We start from the raw sequence: 19384 nt of genomic DNA on the forward strand, positions 1-19384 counted from the left end.
TGCTTTGGCAGGGCTACGAATGCTGTAGAGCTCTCTACACTTTTTCTTTCTTTATTTCTTTGCCCCACAAAAAGGGTGTTGCAAAATTTCCCACAGTTGCCACATTTGGCAACTGTATGAAGGTTTCCCTTTTGCTTTCAAATGGGACTACACATGCTGCAAGATGGAGCTATCTCAAAACCTCACACAGCAATTGGACTCGGTCCTCTCCCTTGGCTCTACACCAATTTCTAATGTGATAGGATCAGATCTACAGTTTCTAGGAGACCTTCAATTAAGCTTCACAAAAATTATCTCAAGTGCCTAAAACCAACTGCCAAGAGAGAAATTAAAAGCGCCCTTGGCAGCCACAGTTCTGGCTGTTCTCATTTAGGTGGTCAGCTGTGGTAATGAAGTGGCACGAGCTGGCAGGCTGAAGATGGGACTGGAAGTCAGGAACCCAGCTCGATGGGCTCCGACAAACCACCCACAACATGCCACATTTCTACAGAAGATGTAATCCACCGCCTTGACCTACCACCTCGGGTAACAGCAGCAGAAAAGGCACAGTGGTGTGGTCTGGTGTACATTCAAAGTCCTTCAGCTTATGTCAAAGTCCATGTCCATGTCTTCAGTCTTGCTTTTACTCTCACTAACGAGAGTAAATTGAAGGCAGCTTGGTCATGCCTGCCTGAACCTGGAATGCAGGGCTTCGATTCCCTTTGTAAATTGCCTAGAATATTTTTTTTTCCTATTTCAGTGCAAAGAAATGAGCTAATTTGCATTAATCCCATTCAGAAAGCAAGCAAAAGAATTCCCAGAAAAAGTTAAGAATTATTAGTGCTATTAGACCGAGCTCCTGCCCATGCATGCACTGAGTATTATTTGCACAACGTCTCATGACTCTGGACAAACAGCTTACACTGGCCTAAATGAGAAGAAACTACACTGAAGTCACTGGAATTACAACAGGATAAACAGAGGGCACTCAGGCCTTCTCTGCTGCCATTATAAATTATTTGCCGCTCCAGGGCAATTAAATCAATGACGATTGTCCCTTCTTAGCGACCGCGAGTGGAATGAAGCTTCAGGTTTTCACATGAAGCGATGAGAGAAAGCTGCAAGCTCCGAGATGCTGGGGCAAACGAATCTTCGCAGAACAGCCATTTCAATTTGCGTACTCGTTTTACAAAAGGATATTGCTCTGTGTGAGAGAGCGGAGTCCGCGGGTCTCACAGTTGAAAGGGAACACACTTAAAAGGAGCAGAAAGCAAAAGCCAGGTCAGGGCATGCCTGCGCAAGGGGGTGTGCAGGGAAAAGGGCATTAACACCCGCTCTGGGCGCACGTGTGGGGGAACAGACTTTAAAAGAAAAGCCAGTGCAGAGCTTAGGGTCAGCAGATGCCAGCGGTGACTGGAAGCAAAGATCGCAGGACCGCAACTTAGTGGAAGCTCCTCTTCTGCAGGGCTCTGATCACTGAATATAAATAAGTATTTGCTTCCAGATTCAGAGGGACCAGAGGATTTCAAGTCGCAGGCAGCATTTCAGCATGCGTTAATTTTCAAAATTCAACATCATTCCTAAATCCAATCTGCTTTTGGTCTGAGGACACTCACCTCTTGTCCAGGCAGTCCTCTCGGCCCAGGTAAACCTCGTGCTCCTGGCTTTCCCTGAGAAAGAGCCAAAGGAAAAGATACTCAGAAAATAGAAACATAAGTTCAGAAGGGTAATTAAAATGAGAAAGTCTCTTTCACAGCCACGGGATATAATCCAATGTCAATTTGTTACAGAAAAAAAATTGAAAAAAAGAAAACTCCGCACTTGGAGGGACCTCAAGCCAAACAGACCAAGCTGAAAGGCTGGCCAGGACAATATTTAGGAATCTCCAGGGCTTTCTCTCTCCCCCTTCCGACTACTTTGTTTTCCCTGGCTGCTTCCCACCCCACACAGAGCTTCAATCTCCGCTCCACTCACCTTCAGGCCTTCAGGACCATTTTCTCCTGGTGGCCCAATGTCACCTGGGAAGCCCTGAAGAAAATGAGAAATAGTCAGGGTGCATAGGTGGACTTTTGCAGCCAGGTTCAGAGAGACAGCCTCTGTGAGAGTCTTAATTAAAGGCTAAGGGCCGAGACATTTGTTACGTGCTGGCAGTGTCCGTGTGTGGGCCACTGCACGGCTTCTAGGGGGAACGAAACAAGACAATGGGAGCAGCGCTATTGGTTTGATTCAAGAGCAGCCTTTCCCAGCAGTTCCCTTTAGGTCCATCTTCTTAGAAGATTTATTGCTGTGAGGGCCTCCCTGTCATCACACAGCTAAAACCGGCAATTTGGGTTTTAATTAATCTTTATGAGTCAGCGCATAATCTCACTGCTCCGAGAAACGAACTGCACGCCTCAGCGACAAAGGGAAGCAGGCGAGGAATTAGGAAAGGTGCTGACACGCTCGTTAGCTGCTGCCTTCAGCCAGGCAGCGACTCCTTTCCACCCACCAGCCCTTCGCTGAGGAAACAAAGGAATCTGTGGTTATTTCCAATAGCAACAAAGAGGAACGATTGCTAAGTGGCAGCACTCAACCAAGAGCCCTTCCAGACCCAGGAAAATACCAGAACACTGATGAAGGGAAAACAGACCATCAGTTGTGCTGGAAGTGGCTCTCTAGCATCTTACAGACGTTGTCTGGTTGCTTATGAAGGAGAAAAGTGACAATGTGCTGGGGGAAGCTCATCCGGCATTTAAGGCAGCACTGTGACAATTTTTTTGGTAAGGGCAGTAAGAGTCGTCTTCTACTTGAAACGGTATTTTGTGGGGGAAAAACTGAAAAAACCCTCCATGATATCTATGACAAAAAGTGGAAGGAAAAACCAGGAAAAGTGAGACGCAGAATGGGACGCGAACCCATTTTGATCCTCCCTACCTCACCACCACTCGTGTTCCATCATACCCTAGCAGAGAAGTGAAGCTCCAGGCCAAAAAGAGGAGGGCAGGTGGAGATGCAAGATTCAAGAAATGAGCGTTCTGCCCTGCAAAAGCAGTTGAAGAACAAAAAGTGCCAGAGAACCACATGGTGAGTAAAAAGACCAGTGTCCACAGAGACTGGCCGGTAGCTGGGAGACAGTCTGGGGCTCTATTCCAGTGCATCACTGGTGTTTCTCACATCTTTTGGAAGCTCCCTTTAGTTTTCTAGGCTTGAGATCTTCCCTCTGCAAAATGACACGATGTTCTGCTTTGCAGTGAGTGCCTGCCAAGGTGTTACAAAAAAAACAAAAGAAGGAAAGATGGGGAGAGGTGATAGGCTGTGGCATGCTGTTTGCCAGGTTCGAGACAACCTTTGGGGACTGACCTTTCGGAACAAGAGCGGAATAACATATAGGACTTGCACGGGAAGATCGGGAAGAAAAAGGCTTGGCGTGGTAGCTGGAGATCAGGAAATCTGAGTGCAGGGTGGTCAGAGGGTACAGGATGGATGGTTTCCCCCGTCTCCCAGTTTGAAGAAAAGTGGACCTCAATTCATTAAATAACAGTAAATCCTACAACACAGCAAAGCTCTTTCTGCCTCGGCATTTTTGGAGCCCTGGTGTGCCATTGTCCTAAACCAACCCATCTGCCTGTTGCTAGCAAAGGCTCTGACCGCAGAACATCCAATTCTGGGTTGGTAAATGTATCAGAGCTCAGGTGTCATGGTGAGCAGTAGCGGTGGCAGCCGTTCCCTCCCTCCGTCGGGCCGGGTGCCCACGTGGGAGGCAGCGTTTGGCTCCTGCTTTCCGTACGAATTAGCAGCAGCTATATGCATATGCCTCCTAATCAAAACCCTCTGTGGGTCTGTCTGTACACAGCTCAAGAGCTAAAAACTGCCAGCGGGGAAAGGAGATCGGCGTCTCTAACAGTCCCTCAAATGCCACATGGGTGTTTATCAGAGAGCCGATCCTCATGGGGCAGCAAGCTGCAGACATCGAACAACTACCGCTGCAGAGGCAAAACGAGACGGGAGAGAGGTGTTATCGTGTGGGTTTGCTGAAGAAAGGAGGTTGCAGAAGTAACCAAAGAAAGGAAAGATGTGAGAAGGAGGTGGTGGGACATACCTCAGGGCCGGGTGGTCCTGGAAACCCAACCGGACCTTTGTCTCCGACCTTTCCCTGCGGAAATCAGAAAAACATGGAGAAAAGTGAGCTGGCTATCGGCTCTCCTGTTTCGAATAGCACACCCCTGGCCAAGCTTCTTTCCAGCTGGGCACCAAAACTTTAGAAAGGGAGATGAGGAAGCAGAGGACGCTTGGTTACTTACCAGGGGACCTGCTTTGCCTCGTGCCCCAGGGACCCCAGGCAAACCCTGGCTGCCCTGAGAGAGAAAGACATTTTTTCAGAAAACACAACGAAGCATCAAAAAATGCCAGTTCCCCAGGCTGCAGCTCCAGTTTCTGCAGCAGAGAAAGAAACACTTTTTAAGGGCTAAACTGACCCTGCAAGGAGCTGGGACAGTGAGATGTTTCTGCTAAAGCCGGGGCTGAATTTAGCCCTGAAGAACACACGAGCTGTTGCAGTTAGTTGTGGCTCAGAGCCACGTGGGCCACGGTGCAGTGCTAAGTACAGCATTAGCCAGCTGAAGTCAGTATCATATTGTAGTCACAGGGGAGAAGTCATTTGCTTAAAAGTTATGCACGGCATTAAGTGCTTCACTGGGTCAGGGTTTAAGTTGCTGCACCGAGCAGATGAAACCTCCAAGTCTGCAGCCGTTGGACCACACACATTCCCATCTACCCCCATCAATCTCATCCCATCACTTCCAATTTCTGCATGAAAATATGGCTCCTTTTATAGAAAGCCCTCAGTAGAACTGCTTTTATTATGGGTAACAGCAAAATCCATATATTGACATGAATTTTAGAAAAGCGTAGCATACCCCAAATGAGAACTATCCAAGCAGGGGAACCTGACAGCAGGATACAGCTAGTTCCAGCTCATCACGGCTTAAGATGAGCCAAGGAAGCTGGTGGCCACACATACTACTATGTAAGGGAAAAAAATGATGGTGAAAAGAAAAACAATTACCTTGTCTCCTTGGAAGCCGATATCTCCTGGAACACCTGCTCCTCCCTGATCACCCTGGATACACATCACCAGAGAGTTAAAATAGGCAACAGCAACGGCCAAAACACCCAGGTAGATGCTAGACGGTGCATTGTACAGCAAAAGTCTCATCACTAGCTCCACTCAAATCTGAACTGCTGGCAAACTGTAGATCATATTAACTGTAACAACAATCCTGAACGAAGTATGCATTTCCCAACATTGATTCTAAAGTGAGAAGTGAAACTGCAGGAGAGAGAAAAATATGAATTCCCAAGCATTGTGTTTCTATAGAAGCTGCAAGAAGAAAGACTACGTTCCTCTGGCTAACAGCAACCGTGAAGGTGGTGAAGTGTTAAAATTCAGCTGAACAGAAGAGCTAGTTCAGTTTTCAATAAATGGACCTTTTCTCTTATAAAGCTCTATAGAAAAGAAAACAATACTTGGGGCTTCTGTGAACGTATCCTAGTGCTGGCATCAAAGATCAATCCTCTTCTATAAGAAAATAAAAGTAACTTCCAGTTATGCTTTAGTACCACCTCACTGCCAATATCTAGGCTGAGATTCCCCAGGAGGGGTAGGCTGGTGTTCATTGGGATGGGGATCCCATCTTTGAGCACACCATCATTGACAATATTTCCCAACCAAGCTATCTTTCCTTCTCCTCTTTGGACCAGCCGAACAGATTCTGACTCCCTGGGTAGAAATAAGTCTCCCTGAAGGTTTTCTTAGGAGTGGTGGGCTTGCCTCTTAGCCCTGCTGTGAGCAGGCTGTTGGATCAGATGACCTCCCGATGTCCCTTCCAACCTCTTTTATTTAGGGATTTACTTAAACAAAGGATGAGTCAATGATGGGGCACAGAAAGGAAAATTCTACTTGGGAAGTCACAGAAGGAATGACTGTAAAAACTTGGTTCACTGACAAGACCCAACAGAAATAACTATCAGAGGAACTCTGTCCCATGAACAGCACAAGCCTCTAAACTTGGCTTCCTAGTAAGGGAACAAGCCATACAAGAGAGCTATATGTTTAAACATAGTCCACATGGAAGACATATGGACTCCTGCGACAGAGCCAAAGTCTACAAAGAGATGACAGAGGAAGTCTCCTTCTACTCAGGGAAAAACCACCCACTTGTTATCAGAGAGCTGAAATAATTCTACTTCAGTAACATGCAGGGGATAATGAAATTGTGAACGGTTAAGGCTTGAGTTGGGAAAGACTTTTGGAGACAACTTTTTCAGAAGAAAAATAATTAAGAACTATGCAGATTTAATGATGGAAACATTTCATGGATTCATGCTAAATTTGCTTAAATGTTTTGGTAAATGTTCCCAGAACATTTCACTAAACCATCTTCAAAACAAATCTTTTATATAGCAAAATTGAAATGTTGCTCTTAAAAAAAAGTTAAATTGATTTTACTCATTTGGGTTTTGACCTAAAATATTTTAATTTGAGTCAAATAACCAACATTTTGCTTCATCTAAACTATTTTTCATCTATCCTTTTTTTTTGGCAATGCAAACAAATGGTAACCATCAGCTATTTACACAGCTTCAGTGTGGATGAACCCAAGTATTAGATACAATAGAGATGGTAAAAAACCCTACTGTATGACCCAGCTCCTTTTCCTGCCATTGCCAGATTTCTCTCATCTTCTTTGAATTTTCTACTTATTTTATCTAGTCCAAGGCTTAAAACACTGAAATCAGCAGGCAACTCTAATTCTGGCTCCTACCAGAAGACAGCAGGAAAACGGTTTTTCTTGAAAGTGAGAGGTTTGCTCTGAAAACTCCTTGTCTTTATCACCTATGCTGAGGGTCAAAACAAAAAAAAAAAATTTTTTTTTTTTTTTTTTTAATTAAGTAGTTTTCTACCTGGACAGTATAAGTGGACATTGAAATATTGTTTTGGAAGAAATACTTGGACATTAAGAAATGACTACTATAAGAAAAGAGTTTCCTGAGCATAGCAAAAGGCAGGAACAAACCTTTATCGCTGGCCTTTAAGCAAAATGGGATAGCGACTGCATGACAGAGAAACGAGTTTTCAAACAACCCTGAGAAACGGGCATTAGAGAGGGTAAGAAGGAAGCAGGAAAGACAAAACACATCTCTTTAGCTAGGCTCCACACAAGATGTTCACACACTACTGCAATAGCCCAGCAAAATGTCACGGCATGAACGATCCATCTGCAATGGCCATTAATATCTTAAACCAAAACTGAGGACTCGGGCATCCCCTTTCACCTGCCTCGAGCACAGTAAATCTGGAACTGTGACTCAGGGTGTGTCTCCTTAATATGAGGGGAAAAAATAAGGAGGAAAGAGGTCAGGAATGTTTCTTATTAAAAAAAAGAAGTCATGTCAAGATGACGAAAAGGGACTGCAATGACTTTGCTCATGAGGAGGGGGAGGAAAGTACAATCTAAATTACAAACAGGATCTGCCCATGGGATATTGCCTACGTTTCATGTTTCACCTATAAAAAGAAATGCAGCTTTAGAGACCCTGAGGCCCTTCTGAACGCAACACCGCACAGAAAGGGGCTACGAGGGAAGTGACAGATTTGCAAGAGTGAGGTGGGTTTGCTGTCTGTAGGATGCAGAGGAGGTCTCTGTAAAAAAAAAAACAAAAAACACCCCACCTAATTTTGCTCTCGATTGGACATCGTTTTTTCCACTACTTTCTGCTTGGCAATATAAGGGGAGCTAACACTGCAAAACTACTAGAGGTATTTTACTGAGCTGTGTCCTTCACCAGTTACAGATGTCCTGATTCATAAAACTCCTTTATATGAACAAGTAGCTAGGATTTCCTCCACTTCCTCCACCTTTCCTCTGTACTCATCACATCATGTGGCCTTCTCAAGACTACGCTTTACTTCAGGGTTATACAGTAATTCCGCTTCTCCCTGTAAGAGCAGACGCAACCCTCTCTGTCACCTCTCCTTGCCTCCATGAAACATATAAATGGAAGCTGATAGATGACCCATTTTGTGGGAAAACCAAAGCTGCAAAAAACATCATTAAGTTCTGTGGTACCAACCTTTTATGGGGGATGCAGAAGGGGTTGGCTAGCATTGATGTGTTCTGTACTTGCCTGACTAGCTGCTAGATACAACAATGTGATTTCTGCTGGAGGAGTGGGATATTGCCCCTTATTATAGTTCATGCCTGGCCTCCACCTGCGATGCACGCATTTGGGATTAACGAGCTGCATCTTGTAGAATATTGAACAAGGCAACATAGGAAAGTCCAAAAAATCAGTGAAAAACACCCTCTCATGGAAGGGGAAAACCCTCTCCGTGTTGAGGCAGGTTCCTCCTCCTCTCATGGCAAAGGGGAATGGTAGCGGCTTTTCTGAAAGATGCAGCATTGCACTGAGGACCTTCTCCCTGGTGGATCGGGGCGGCAGCCTCAGTTAGATGCCGGCTCCCCACACACAGCAGCCAGCTGCCTGGGCATCATGCTTGGGATTTACTGGTGTCTGATCTGACTGCTATTGAGTGAAGGGAGTTTTCCTCAGCTACAAAAAAGACAAACCGGTACAAGGCCACACACTTGGGCCGTGACCAAGACAGATGGGTTTAACAGGAGACATCTAATTAAATCTTCATCAGAAAGGCATGATGAACTGCAGCCTGGAGCTGATGGGGCACGTCAGGCATGAGCCGTACAGGTCGTGATCCCTGCAACATTGGCACCTATGGCTGCTCCCACAGCCCGGCGGGCTCCCAGGGCAGGGCACAGCACGGGCAGCTCCACGTGGACGTGCAGAAGAGGCCAAGTTCTGCAGAGCTGCGACGGGAGGAAAGAGACCGTCCCTTGCCAGGGAGGACATGGGACACTCTCGAAATCCCTATTCCCCCTCAAACCTGGGCTAGTCTGTGAGCAGCAGCAGATGGAAGGTGTGAGGCCCCCAGGGCTGCTCTCATCTGCCAGGAATTACTAATTACGAAAGGTTACTCATTACTGTCAGCATGGAGCAGTGAGGTTTGCCACTCTGCCCCTGCTGACCCAGCATTTCAGATGCTGCCAAAAGTCTAGGGCTTTTTTTTTTTTTTTTTTTTTTTAATATGAAGTTTAACTCTCTGTTTATCAGCTTTCTGAAAACCATGGTGGAGGAGAAGAGGACAGAGCCAGTACATTTATACCCCTCCACTCTGGCCATGTAATGGGACACTACTGCACTTCTGCAATAATCCCTCACATGCCTTTGGGAAAAGCCTCCATTTCTAAACGGGTTTATTAGAAACTGCTTTCCAGAGAATCCACCTGACATCTTCATACAAGATTCGACCCTCAGTAGGCTGAGACTCTCTGCTGTAAGGGAAAAGGTTGTTGCATGGTGGCTGGACTGTCATCCCCAACTAGTTTGCTAAGTTCACCCTTGTAATTCCATCTTCAACATCCAGCAGAGAGGGGAACTCTTGTTACTTGGGAGGTGACCAAGCTATGAATAAGGATCTGCAGAGGCAGATTGCATACAACCATGGTCTGGAAATGTTTCAAGAATGGCAAGAGGCAAACTTTCAGACTGACAGACATAGACAATAAATACAAGATTCAGGGAGGCTGCTTATGTTTCTGGTCACGGCAGTAAGACACTTTTGTCTGAAGATGATGGAGGGTTTTAATGAAGTCAAAATCTAATGGACGGAAAAAGAACAGTAAACAACCACAGAAAGCCTTTAAATAAGATGTCACAGCCTAAAAATAGCAATAGCAGCAGAAACTAACAGTGACATGACCAGTGAGAGATTACAGAAGGCACCCTCCAACACAAGTCAACCCCTCTGCTCTAGGCAGGGTCCTTCCTGTGATCCAACACAACTGGGCACTAAGTGAACACAGAGACCCTGCCTCTACTTCCCTATATGTGGGATTTCCTTAAGTCAGATATTTCTAAGACGAGCTTCAATTAAAAAGCATGTGGCAAAAACAAGGGGGGGGGCAAAGTAAGTTTTATGATGCAGCTTCTTAATAAAGGCTGAGATAGAAAACATTTTCATTGAAACAAGGCAGGCAGCAAGACAAAAGATGATCCCGGCAAGAAGAGGGTCCAAGAGGCCAGGATGTACTTCCCACCTCTAGCAACCTCCTCCTTGGTCACTTCTGTGACTCGGAAGCCCTCACGTAATGTGAAGGGAATAAACATCCCTTCCTTCTACCACACATGCATTTAGACCACAAGCTCTTTGAAGGCAGAGCTTTTCCCTTGCTGCAAACTGAGCAAAAGCAGCAAGACCAGGTATCATTTCAATTTCTTAGTGGTACCAGAACACAATTAAAACACAAATGTAAACAAGCTGTAAGAAGAAATGAGCGGTTTTGCTCATGATGCCCAAAAGGGAGTGAGAGAAAATAAAAAGGCTTAAAGGTGCCATTCACTAAAGACACGTGGCAGTGAGTAAATGAACGCAACAGCCTTTTGGTCAGTTGGAGAAGGGATGTGTTATAAACTGGGCCAACTAGCTGAACAGCAAGACCCACAAATCAGAAAACCAAATAACTGAAAAAACCACAAAGCTATTTCAGGCCAAATCCTCCCCCAAATGTAAAGAGAGCTGATGAACTTCATCTATACTCATGCAAACAAGTGCAGCAAACTCGGATGCTTTGGCTAAAAAGTGCGTTGCCAGAGCTGCGTGCCTTCACCTGAGCAGACGAGAACTGTGTCCCTCAACACCTAGGTCGGTCTCATTTTCCTCTACCTTTTGTCTCCCAGCCCTTTAGCTCTTGGGCTGCTGGACAGGATACACGCAAGCTGTTTGGAAGCTCCCTCTGACTCTGAAATCATCATTGGTCTGATCTGAGTTTAATAGCACCCAGGATACTCAAACTAAAGCCAACTCATTAGGGAGAAAGGAGGCTTGAGTAGGAGGGATGGTTTGTCAGTCTTGGATTAGGAAAGGGCTGTAATGAAAGCCAGGAAGGAAGTCTGTCCTGCCCAAGGAAAAATGCAGTGGGAGAGGTAGCTAGAGAGGAAGGGAGAGAAAAGGTCTCCTGCACCTCAGGAGAGAGGCTGCAAGACTGAGCATGGGATCAGTGGGGGAGGATGGACAATTCTGTACTCGGGAGTATTGTAAGGGTAACTCTAGGGAGAGCTGCAAACCTTTGGGTTACTGTGATAGCAGCAGCTGAAGAAATACTGGGGATAAACAGAGCAGTCTGTGTAAAGTGATGGAGACTGTAATGTCCAGGAAGGTTAATTTTGCTAAACGATGATTTAAATGTTGGCGATTCCTAAGATAGTCAGGCATTTCTTCCAAGGAGCAGACAGTTAAGTCTGTGGGCTCTGGGAATCGGTGTTGAGTCAAGAAACCAGCTACAATTTCTTAAGCTTATCCTAAAGAAAAAGTCCTTCTCTTGCCCTGTCCTTCCTCTCCACAAAAAGGCTGTACAGGGGAGAAATGGAAACCGCAGAGACAGGAGCCCTGGCAAAGAGCGGTTATAATATAAGGAAAGTGGAATCAACTGGCTTGACACTACTTTCCCCATGTGCAGTCTTGGGCTGCTAAATCATTCTCTAAAAGCAAACATCTAACAAGAGAATAAAACATCAGACAGGAGGAGGAGAATACACTTAATGGTCATTTTCCATTGCCCTCCTGAGCAGAGACAATAAATGATTGCACCTCCCACTCGTTCAGACTAAATAAATCCTACAGTCGAATATCTGTAGGAGGATGGTTCTCATGACAGCGAGACATTTACACGCACAGCTTCACGCTGATTTAGCTCAAACTGCGCGTTTTTGTGCCAGCAGCACTAAATCATTGTAATCAATGCCCCTCTCCTTTTCTCTTTCTCTAAAATGATTTATAACAGTTTGGCGTGGGGCAATTTCCTCTTGACAGGAAGCTGAACCAAGGTGAGCCTCTCCAAACAGGAGCAGAGGTACCTAACACAGAACAGTTTTTCCTGGGGATCCAGCTGGTTTGCTTGATCCAGTTTGCTGTGCTGCTTTGTCACATCATGTGTTTCCCCAAATGCATTAATGCGAACCCACTGCCAGTGTTGTTACCTCTTCATCCTCCTCCCTATCCCATCACGTAGCCAATATAAAACCATAAAAGCCCAGTGAAACACCAGATAATCTTACAGTTACCATCATCATCAGTGGGAAACCGAAGCTCCAAATTGGATCTGAGTACAACTGGTCTATACTAGAACTCCGGGGAAAAGGGAATGAGGCAGATATCATAAAAGAAAGAAAAATCAAAACTGGAGTGTCAAGAAAGGAGGGAGGGTGGAAGGATGGGAGCAAAGAGACAACCAAAGACGATCCAGTACTATGGTGCTGGATAAGAAAGAGAAGCTAGAAAGGGATTTTTACATGCAAAATTAAAACACAGTGCAATAAGGGAGTATTCAGATCACCTTATCACCTTTCAGTCCATGTTCTCCAGGGTTTCCCATCAGCCCCTGAAACAAAAGAAAGTTTGGAGTCAGACCGAGCCACTGTGAAGACTTGCTCAGGTCCATGACATTGATGTCCCCGATGGGGCTGGTGGCTCAGACCTACAGCATTGGCCTGGCGCAGCCCCAAGTTCAAATGCCAGGCTGCTCCTAAACGTGCTCCATCACATGTTCTTTAAACACCCTTCGTGGGCTGGAGGCGCACAGGAGAAATGCCCCTGGGATTCTCCAGTGACTTACACCTACTGCACACCGCCAGTGGGGTGTTCTGTTCAACAGTGCTGTGCCTGGGTCAACGGACAAGCATTAGTACTGTCCATCCTTCCTCGCAGGACCATCACCGTCACCCAAGGGAGGAACCAAATAATCTTTAGCCCTGCCACGGAAGAACAAGAACTCACACAGCTCAGTTACAACCTCACCTTTAAGCCTTTTGGTCCTGGATAGCCTATTGGTCCAACAGAGCCCATGTCACCCTAGTAAGAGAAAGAAAATTACTCAAGTCATTAGGTGCAAAACCAACAGACAGCTGTATGTGGTGTGAAATTCCTCTCCTATCTGGTCCCTCAGTATCCCTCTATTTATAGGAATTGCACCACTGACTTCAGCAGGGGCAGCATCCTGGCACAAGGAGGGTCGATTTAGATTAGATGTTAGAAAGAAATTCTTTAGAGTGGTGAGGCACTGGCACAGGTTGCCCAGAGAGGCTGTGGATGCCCCATCCCTGGAAGTGTTTAAGACCAGGTTGGATGAGGCTTTGGGCAACGTGGTCTAGTGGAGGGTGTCCCTGCCTGCAGCAGGGGGGTTGGAACTAGATGATCTTTGAGGTCCCTTCAAACCCAAACCATTCTATGATTCTATGAGTCAAGAACTTTTAACAAGTGGACAGCCTCTATGTAAAAGCAGCCCGGGGTGTTCACCTGTGATGGCTGTGAGGGACAAAGAGCAGCTCCTGTTCGCATCCTGCTCTCGCCACAAAGAGGAGACCCCAAAGCAGCTTGACACTACCAACTGGAGATGTGAGCTGTCCCCCATGATCGTGCTGCTGCCCCTGTGTATGGCCACGGCAATTGGGCAGAGTGTGGGGATGCCTGGGTACCACATGAGCATCCTGCTCCTGCACCACAGGAGATGGGGCTGTCAGGGAGCATGGTCAGACTCCAAACCAGGAACCTGGGTTCCTGGATTAACTTAAAAATTAGGCAAGGAATTCAGGCTAGTAAATTAATAGCAAAATAATGGAAAATTAATTAAGAAACCAGTGTGAAGTCTGCAACTGTGGTAGGATGAGAAATTTTTTTTGTATCTTTCTTCTAACTTTTGAATGGATTAATTTCCCTCTTCCACTATTTGAAAAATTAAAATACTGAACTGGTTTAAGACAATCCCAGAGTGTATTTATTCTTGATGAAGTTACTCATGTTCTCAGAAAGAATCCACCACAGTATTCCTGAGTTCTCTGGAGGGAGTCTGAGACCCAAATAGCAAAAAAAGGCAACAGTTAAGAAATTTAGGTCGCTACTGAGCTCTGATATCTAAAAGTGATATGGGGAGGAGAGAGGAGAAACAGGAGGTAAGGACAGAGGCGTCTCATTGGCGTGGCCATTCTGCTGCAGCGAGAAGTCAGCACGGCATCGTGTATTGGGACTCGGATGAGAAACTGCAGCACAGGAGGACACTGGAGCGCACGGCTGCTGCATGTACCTGCATGTGCATGTATAAATGAAAGCCTTCAGTGGCTGATGTTTAAACAGGCTTTGACCGCTTTCTGCCCATGAAGGGAGGGAGTGATATGGTGCACCAGCCTTGCCTGCAATGTGTAAACAAACAGGGAAGGCTCTGCTGAAGGAGCGCTTCTCTGGTCGGCGGCCACGGGCCCGCAGCCACACTGGGAGCGCTGGGCTGCAGCCGCCCGAACAGATGCCCTTTTCATACCTCCCAGCATAAAGGCTTCTTGTAGAAAGGCGTTTACTTAAAGCTTTGCCCACACAGTTAATTAGGAGAGCAAGAGGCTTTAGTTACATCTAATTCTGCTCTCCAGGCTCTCTCAAACAGCGAACCCAAACACCTGCAGGGTGCATGGAGGCAGCCGGGAACCCGGCCGGTCCCCCGGGGTGGCTGTAGGAAGGAAGGAAGCGACTGATGGGGGGCCAGCCCGGAACAAACACCCAGCCACCTTCTCCATGCGCTGCGGTGTGAGCCCCGTGCTGCAGACCCCAGGGAAGGAGCCTGGTGCTGTCCCACAGAGAGCAGAAGGCAGGATGGATGTGCCTCCTTCTCCCCGGGACGATGGAGGAGATCACTTAGATCAATCCCACTAGAGATGCTTCAGCATCCTGAATTCAGGAATTGCACGTTACCCTGGGACACAAGTTCTGACTCAGTTCGATCTGAAACTCAGTTTTCAATTTTTATCTGCTCAGAGTGGTACCAACAGACTAGCTGGGAAAGACAGCAGCTGATTGCTGCTGCCGCAGCAAGCGATTCCTGAAAAAACAGCATTGTGAAGGACCGACTTTCTGCCTTAAAAGTAAGGCTAGGAAGAAGCTCGCAACAGGAATGGATGGGAAGGGAGAAGAAATATTTAAAATTTAAGACAGATCAGGCTTAGCAGCAAAAGGAGAACTGCTGGTTTTGCCCTTTTCCAGGAAAAACATTAGAACTTGAGGTGTCAGTACAGACCGACATAATGGATCAAGATAGTGAAGGTGACAGACTCCAGATATCTGGTGATGGAGCTGAATCTTGGTATAGGACATACAATGCCAGATCCTGGGGCCAGTCGGGGGGGGGGGGGGGGGGCGGGGAAGAGAGTTTAGTTGTACCTCACATAGAATTTGGTGCCATTCGGGTAGCTGTAGCCAATGTGGGACAAAATCATCACGATCACAAAGGCAGGTTAGAAACCACACACTGCCTGTCCTCATTTCGGATCAGCTCCAGGCAAAACCTGTCTTTCCTGGCCCCTGCGGTCCATCCCGAGCACATAACAACATGGCACTGGCTGGGCCAGCGAGGAGGGGAGGATGGGCAGCCTCTTGACTCCATCATCTCTGGAAGGATCTTAATCACATTTACCGTGTCTGACCTTTCACTTTCTAACAAACGAATATCTGTGAGATAATAGCAACCAGGTTAAGATAAATCTTTCCAGAAACTAGGAGAAATATGATCCAATTTGGACAGTACCCTCAATCATATGCTTTTAAATAGCAATCTTCCTCTTACAGTGCTTTGCTAGGAGCACATCCTTTCTGCTGCTATGGCTATGAAGCTTCTTTCATCTCCACTAACAAGGGGAAATGCAGACCTAATTCCTGGCTCCGCAAAAAACTTTCTGAAGCCTTAAACCACCTTTGCCCAATCCCCCATCTGCAAGACGGGTGAAAAACCCACTTGTTCCACAATATTCTCTGCTTTTCCTTCACGGAGTATAAGATTTCTGGGTCTGGTGCTCTATGTTCGTGCAATGTCTAGGGCAATCGAGGCCTCGATCTCAGCTGACATACACTCTCCTATAATTTAAGCTATGGAAAGACAAAAGGGGAAGATTTTTAACCATTCATTGCAAACCAAGGTTTCATGGATTACTATAACCGAGGAGGAATCATTTTGAAAGAATGCTGTAGTACTAACAGAGCCTACCACTTTTTGTGCATGGAAGGAAATAACTTGAAACAAGTATTGAGACCTAAAAATAAACCATAATATGTTCAGCTGGGCATTCACTAACCCCCAGCACAGCTGCCAGAGGATGAGTTGCCACCCATCCTTACAGCCATTTATCTCCCGCTGGGGAAGAGTGTAATGAAGGATGGAATTTGGCTGTGCACATAATCACCTGGATTAGCGATGGGATGGTGAGAGTGCAGGTAAAAGTCCTGTACACCCCGAGGACAGACAGTTCCTGCCCACGGTCTCTCCAGTGAGCAAGAACTGTGCGTCCTTAGGTTACTGCGTACAGGGACCTGCTTTTTAAAAGATGACAGATCCTGGTGTGGAATGAATATTGCATCTTTGAAGAAATACCCTGGTAACTGTTATCAAAAGGGGGAGTTATCTAGGAATAAGGGCACTAACAGCAAACCTTTAATCTATTCCCTCTGGCTTAGAAAGGGTTTGCCCTCCTCCACCTCCCAGTCCACCAGGCAACCTCCTCTCTCCCCAGATGTCACGCCTCCCCCATACAAATAGTCGTCCTGTTCGCTGCCCTGCCACAGGAGGAAGAAAATCTGTGCGCAGTTATGCAGACTGAAGGGGTTAAAGCCCCGAGAAGCCAGATCTCCATTTGTTTTTGTACTTACAATGAGTCCAAGGACTCCAGGAGGACCTGGGGCTCCCAATTCTCCCTAAAAGGAAAGACAAACCGACACGGTTACGGACACTTTGTAGACAAACAGAGGCTGAAAGGCGGCTCAGTGTTTCAAGAACTTGAGGAAAGGGAAAAGACCGTTCCTCCCCCTTCCGTCCCCATCCCCCCCCCAGCCCCTTCCCCAGCCAAAGTGATCGAGAGCTTCCATCTTAGCGAGCGCGCTTGTGAGCGCTGCCTCTCCAGACACAGGGCTGCTTGTTGTTTGGCAGTTATTTGCAGGGCTGACTTCCCCTCCCAGGAGCAGGCTGGATAAAAGAAGCATTTCACTGTGCAGGCAGGGGAGTGGGTGGGAGCTGCCCCAGGTGAGGTGAAGATGAAGGTATGGGCAGGGAGAAGGATGTGGGCAGGGAGAAGGATGTGGGCAGGGAGAAGGACATGGGCAGGGAGAAGCAGGCACGGGGGCAGCAAAGCTAAAGTGAGAAGGAGAGGAAAGCTGCTGCTTAGCATTGGGAAAGGTGAGGTTTTGGGGAGTGCTTTAGAAACTATAAAGCTCATGAGAAAAGGAAGACTTGGATGAAAATTAAATTGGGTAATTTGAGGAGAGGGTATGCCAGATTCTGGGGCTGGTTGATGTGCCCTGGAAGTGTGTTTGGCACATGGGGTGCTCTGGGGATGCTCCTCCTATATCTAAGAGCTGGTTTAAGGTGAGGAAACTGCAGTGTCCTCTGCACTCTGCCTCATCCATCCAGGCTCCCATGCAGAACACCAGCTACCTGTTTCTTTAATTTTCAGAAAAAGCCTTTGGGCTGCAGCTTGTCTGCAGGAAGGTGGCTCAGCACCTCTGTCCCTGAAGCAGGGAGCTCTCTGCAGGGAACACTCCACTTGCTTGAAGGACAAGTCACCTCTAATCACACCAAAGAGAGCAGGAGATGGACTGCAAGAGATTTATTTCATCCTGGGCTCTGCGCCCATTTGCCATGTCTCAGAGACCGCTCCCAAACAAGGCATTTTGGAAAGTGCCAGCTCCTCTTAGAGGCTTTTCAAGAACGGCTCAGAGCTCACCATTTGGAGGGACAGACTGCTCTCTGGGGTTCTGGAGCTGGTTTGAATTCTCAGCTTCACCACAAACCCCCTCCATGCCAGCTTCCCAAAGGCGCACGGGTGCCAGGAGTGCTGGCAGGTGCCTGATGGCATTTCCAGGTGAAGTGCAGGAGAGAGGCTGCATCAGACCCGCACAAATCACCTACCCAGGTCCCCAAGTACTTCAGCAATCCCTGTGTGACGCTCAGCCTGTCCCCGTGTCTCCTTCGGCGGATCACCCGCTGCCTTGCCGCATCGACAGCGAGTTGCTCGTCAGGGCAAGGACCTGCTCTTACACACCTCCATCTCCAACAGGGCCTCTCAAAACAAGTGCATTGGAAATACTAAACTTCCCGTTGGCTCTGACAACTCTACCCCTGCTCTGGATCACGCTGGCTACTTTCTTTGACAGACCAGCTCAGTTTATGGTGCGCATCTGGTGGAGTCCCCCTTCAGTGCAATAAAGCTCCCCTTTTATGGAAAGATTTACCTAGTGAAAGAATGAAAGAGAAGGGGACGCAACGTGACTAAACGTGCTCAGCCTCCTTGGGTAAAGGGTTATGTGTGTTTATTTTATGGGAAGTGCAGTAAAGGACTATTGGGCAAGCACACACAAAAAGCGTTTCATAATCTTAACCAGCCTAAAATTGCTTTTTTATGGCCGGTTCCTTTCCTGCATACTTGGGACATCTGTGGAGCAATTGTTCCTCACGGGTGGGATTTGTGTGTCCTCAGAGCTACTGTAATAAGGTTGGCTTCAAGGTTTTAGTCGAGGCCTGGCATGAGTAGGCTCAGCAAGAAGAGGGGAATATCCCCAGGAACGCCGAACACAGGAGCTGCATGGTGGCCTGGGTTTCCCAGTAAGCTCTGCAGGCTCCGAGGGTGGCTGGGATGAAGACTGGGTGGATGGTCAGCTCTTGGTGCCACCAGCTGCACGAGGGATTGCCCAGATTTCTGAGTTATGTCATGTGGGTATTCCTCAAGAGAAAGGGTAAATGTGGAAACGCAGGGCCTCACATCTAATGCAAGAGATTTTACTCTTGGAAGAGGAGGGGTGGACTCCCCTGGGAGACGCGGAGAGGATTAGTTCTTAATTTGAGCCATTCCCTGGCCTGGGAAATGGAGGATTTACAGGTGCTCTTTCCTGACTATCAGTAACGACAGGCTGGTCCCTGACCTGCGAGAAAATTCGGGCTCTATTCTCCTTTTTTCAGTGCATGAATCAGGCACTGGGACAAGAGACAAGGAGATGAATCAACAGTCCTTTCCCATGTCTAATTCCTGTGATTAAGAGACTAATTAGAGTAGCTAAAGCGCTCCGGGAACGGGGACCTGGAATGCGATGGCTCAACAGTTCTCAGCAAGTTGGTAGGAGGGAAAAACGCCCCTGCGGTTGGAAGAGTCTTTGCTCTGTCTGGAGGGGACGGAAAGAAGATCAGAGACTGTCGGCTTCAGCCATCCCCACGCGACGGCAGAGGCGGCAGCAGCGTAAGTGCTCAGTGGATCAGAGGACGGAGCAGTTCAG

General features: G+C 47.1%; 1 protein-coding gene across 3 annotated transcripts in view; it reads right to left on the minus strand.

Moving 5' to 3' along the window:
- COL27A1 (collagen type XXVII alpha 1 chain) overlaps window positions 1-19384 on the minus strand; it is a 162479-nt gene that overhangs the window by 72996 nt on the left and 70099 nt on the right. For all 3 annotated transcript variants that reach the window (XR_012838465.1, XM_075772219.1, XM_075772221.1), the window contains 8 exons: window positions 16772-16816; window positions 12890-12943; window positions 12429-12473; window positions 5024-5077; window positions 4260-4313; window positions 4058-4111; window positions 1954-2007; window positions 1596-1649 (listed from right to left, as the gene is read on the minus strand). Coding sequence is in view for 2 of the 3 variants with exons in the window: in XM_075772219.1 (XP_075628334.1) it covers window positions 1596-1649; window positions 1954-2007; window positions 4058-4111; window positions 4260-4313; window positions 5024-5077; window positions 12429-12473; window positions 12890-12943; window positions 16772-16816 (414 nt within the window). In the remaining variant the exon portion in view is untranslated. The remainder of the gene's footprint in view (window positions 1-1595; window positions 1650-1953; window positions 2008-4057; window positions 4112-4259; window positions 4314-5023; window positions 5078-12428; window positions 12474-12889; window positions 12944-16771; window positions 16817-19384) is intronic.

The sequence above is a fragment of the Balearica regulorum genome, chromosome 20 (assembly GCF_011004875.1).
Source record: "Balearica regulorum gibbericeps isolate bBalReg1 chromosome 20, bBalReg1.pri, whole genome shotgun sequence".
Taxonomy (NCBI): Eukaryota; Metazoa; Chordata; class Aves; order Gruiformes; family Gruidae; genus Balearica; species Balearica regulorum.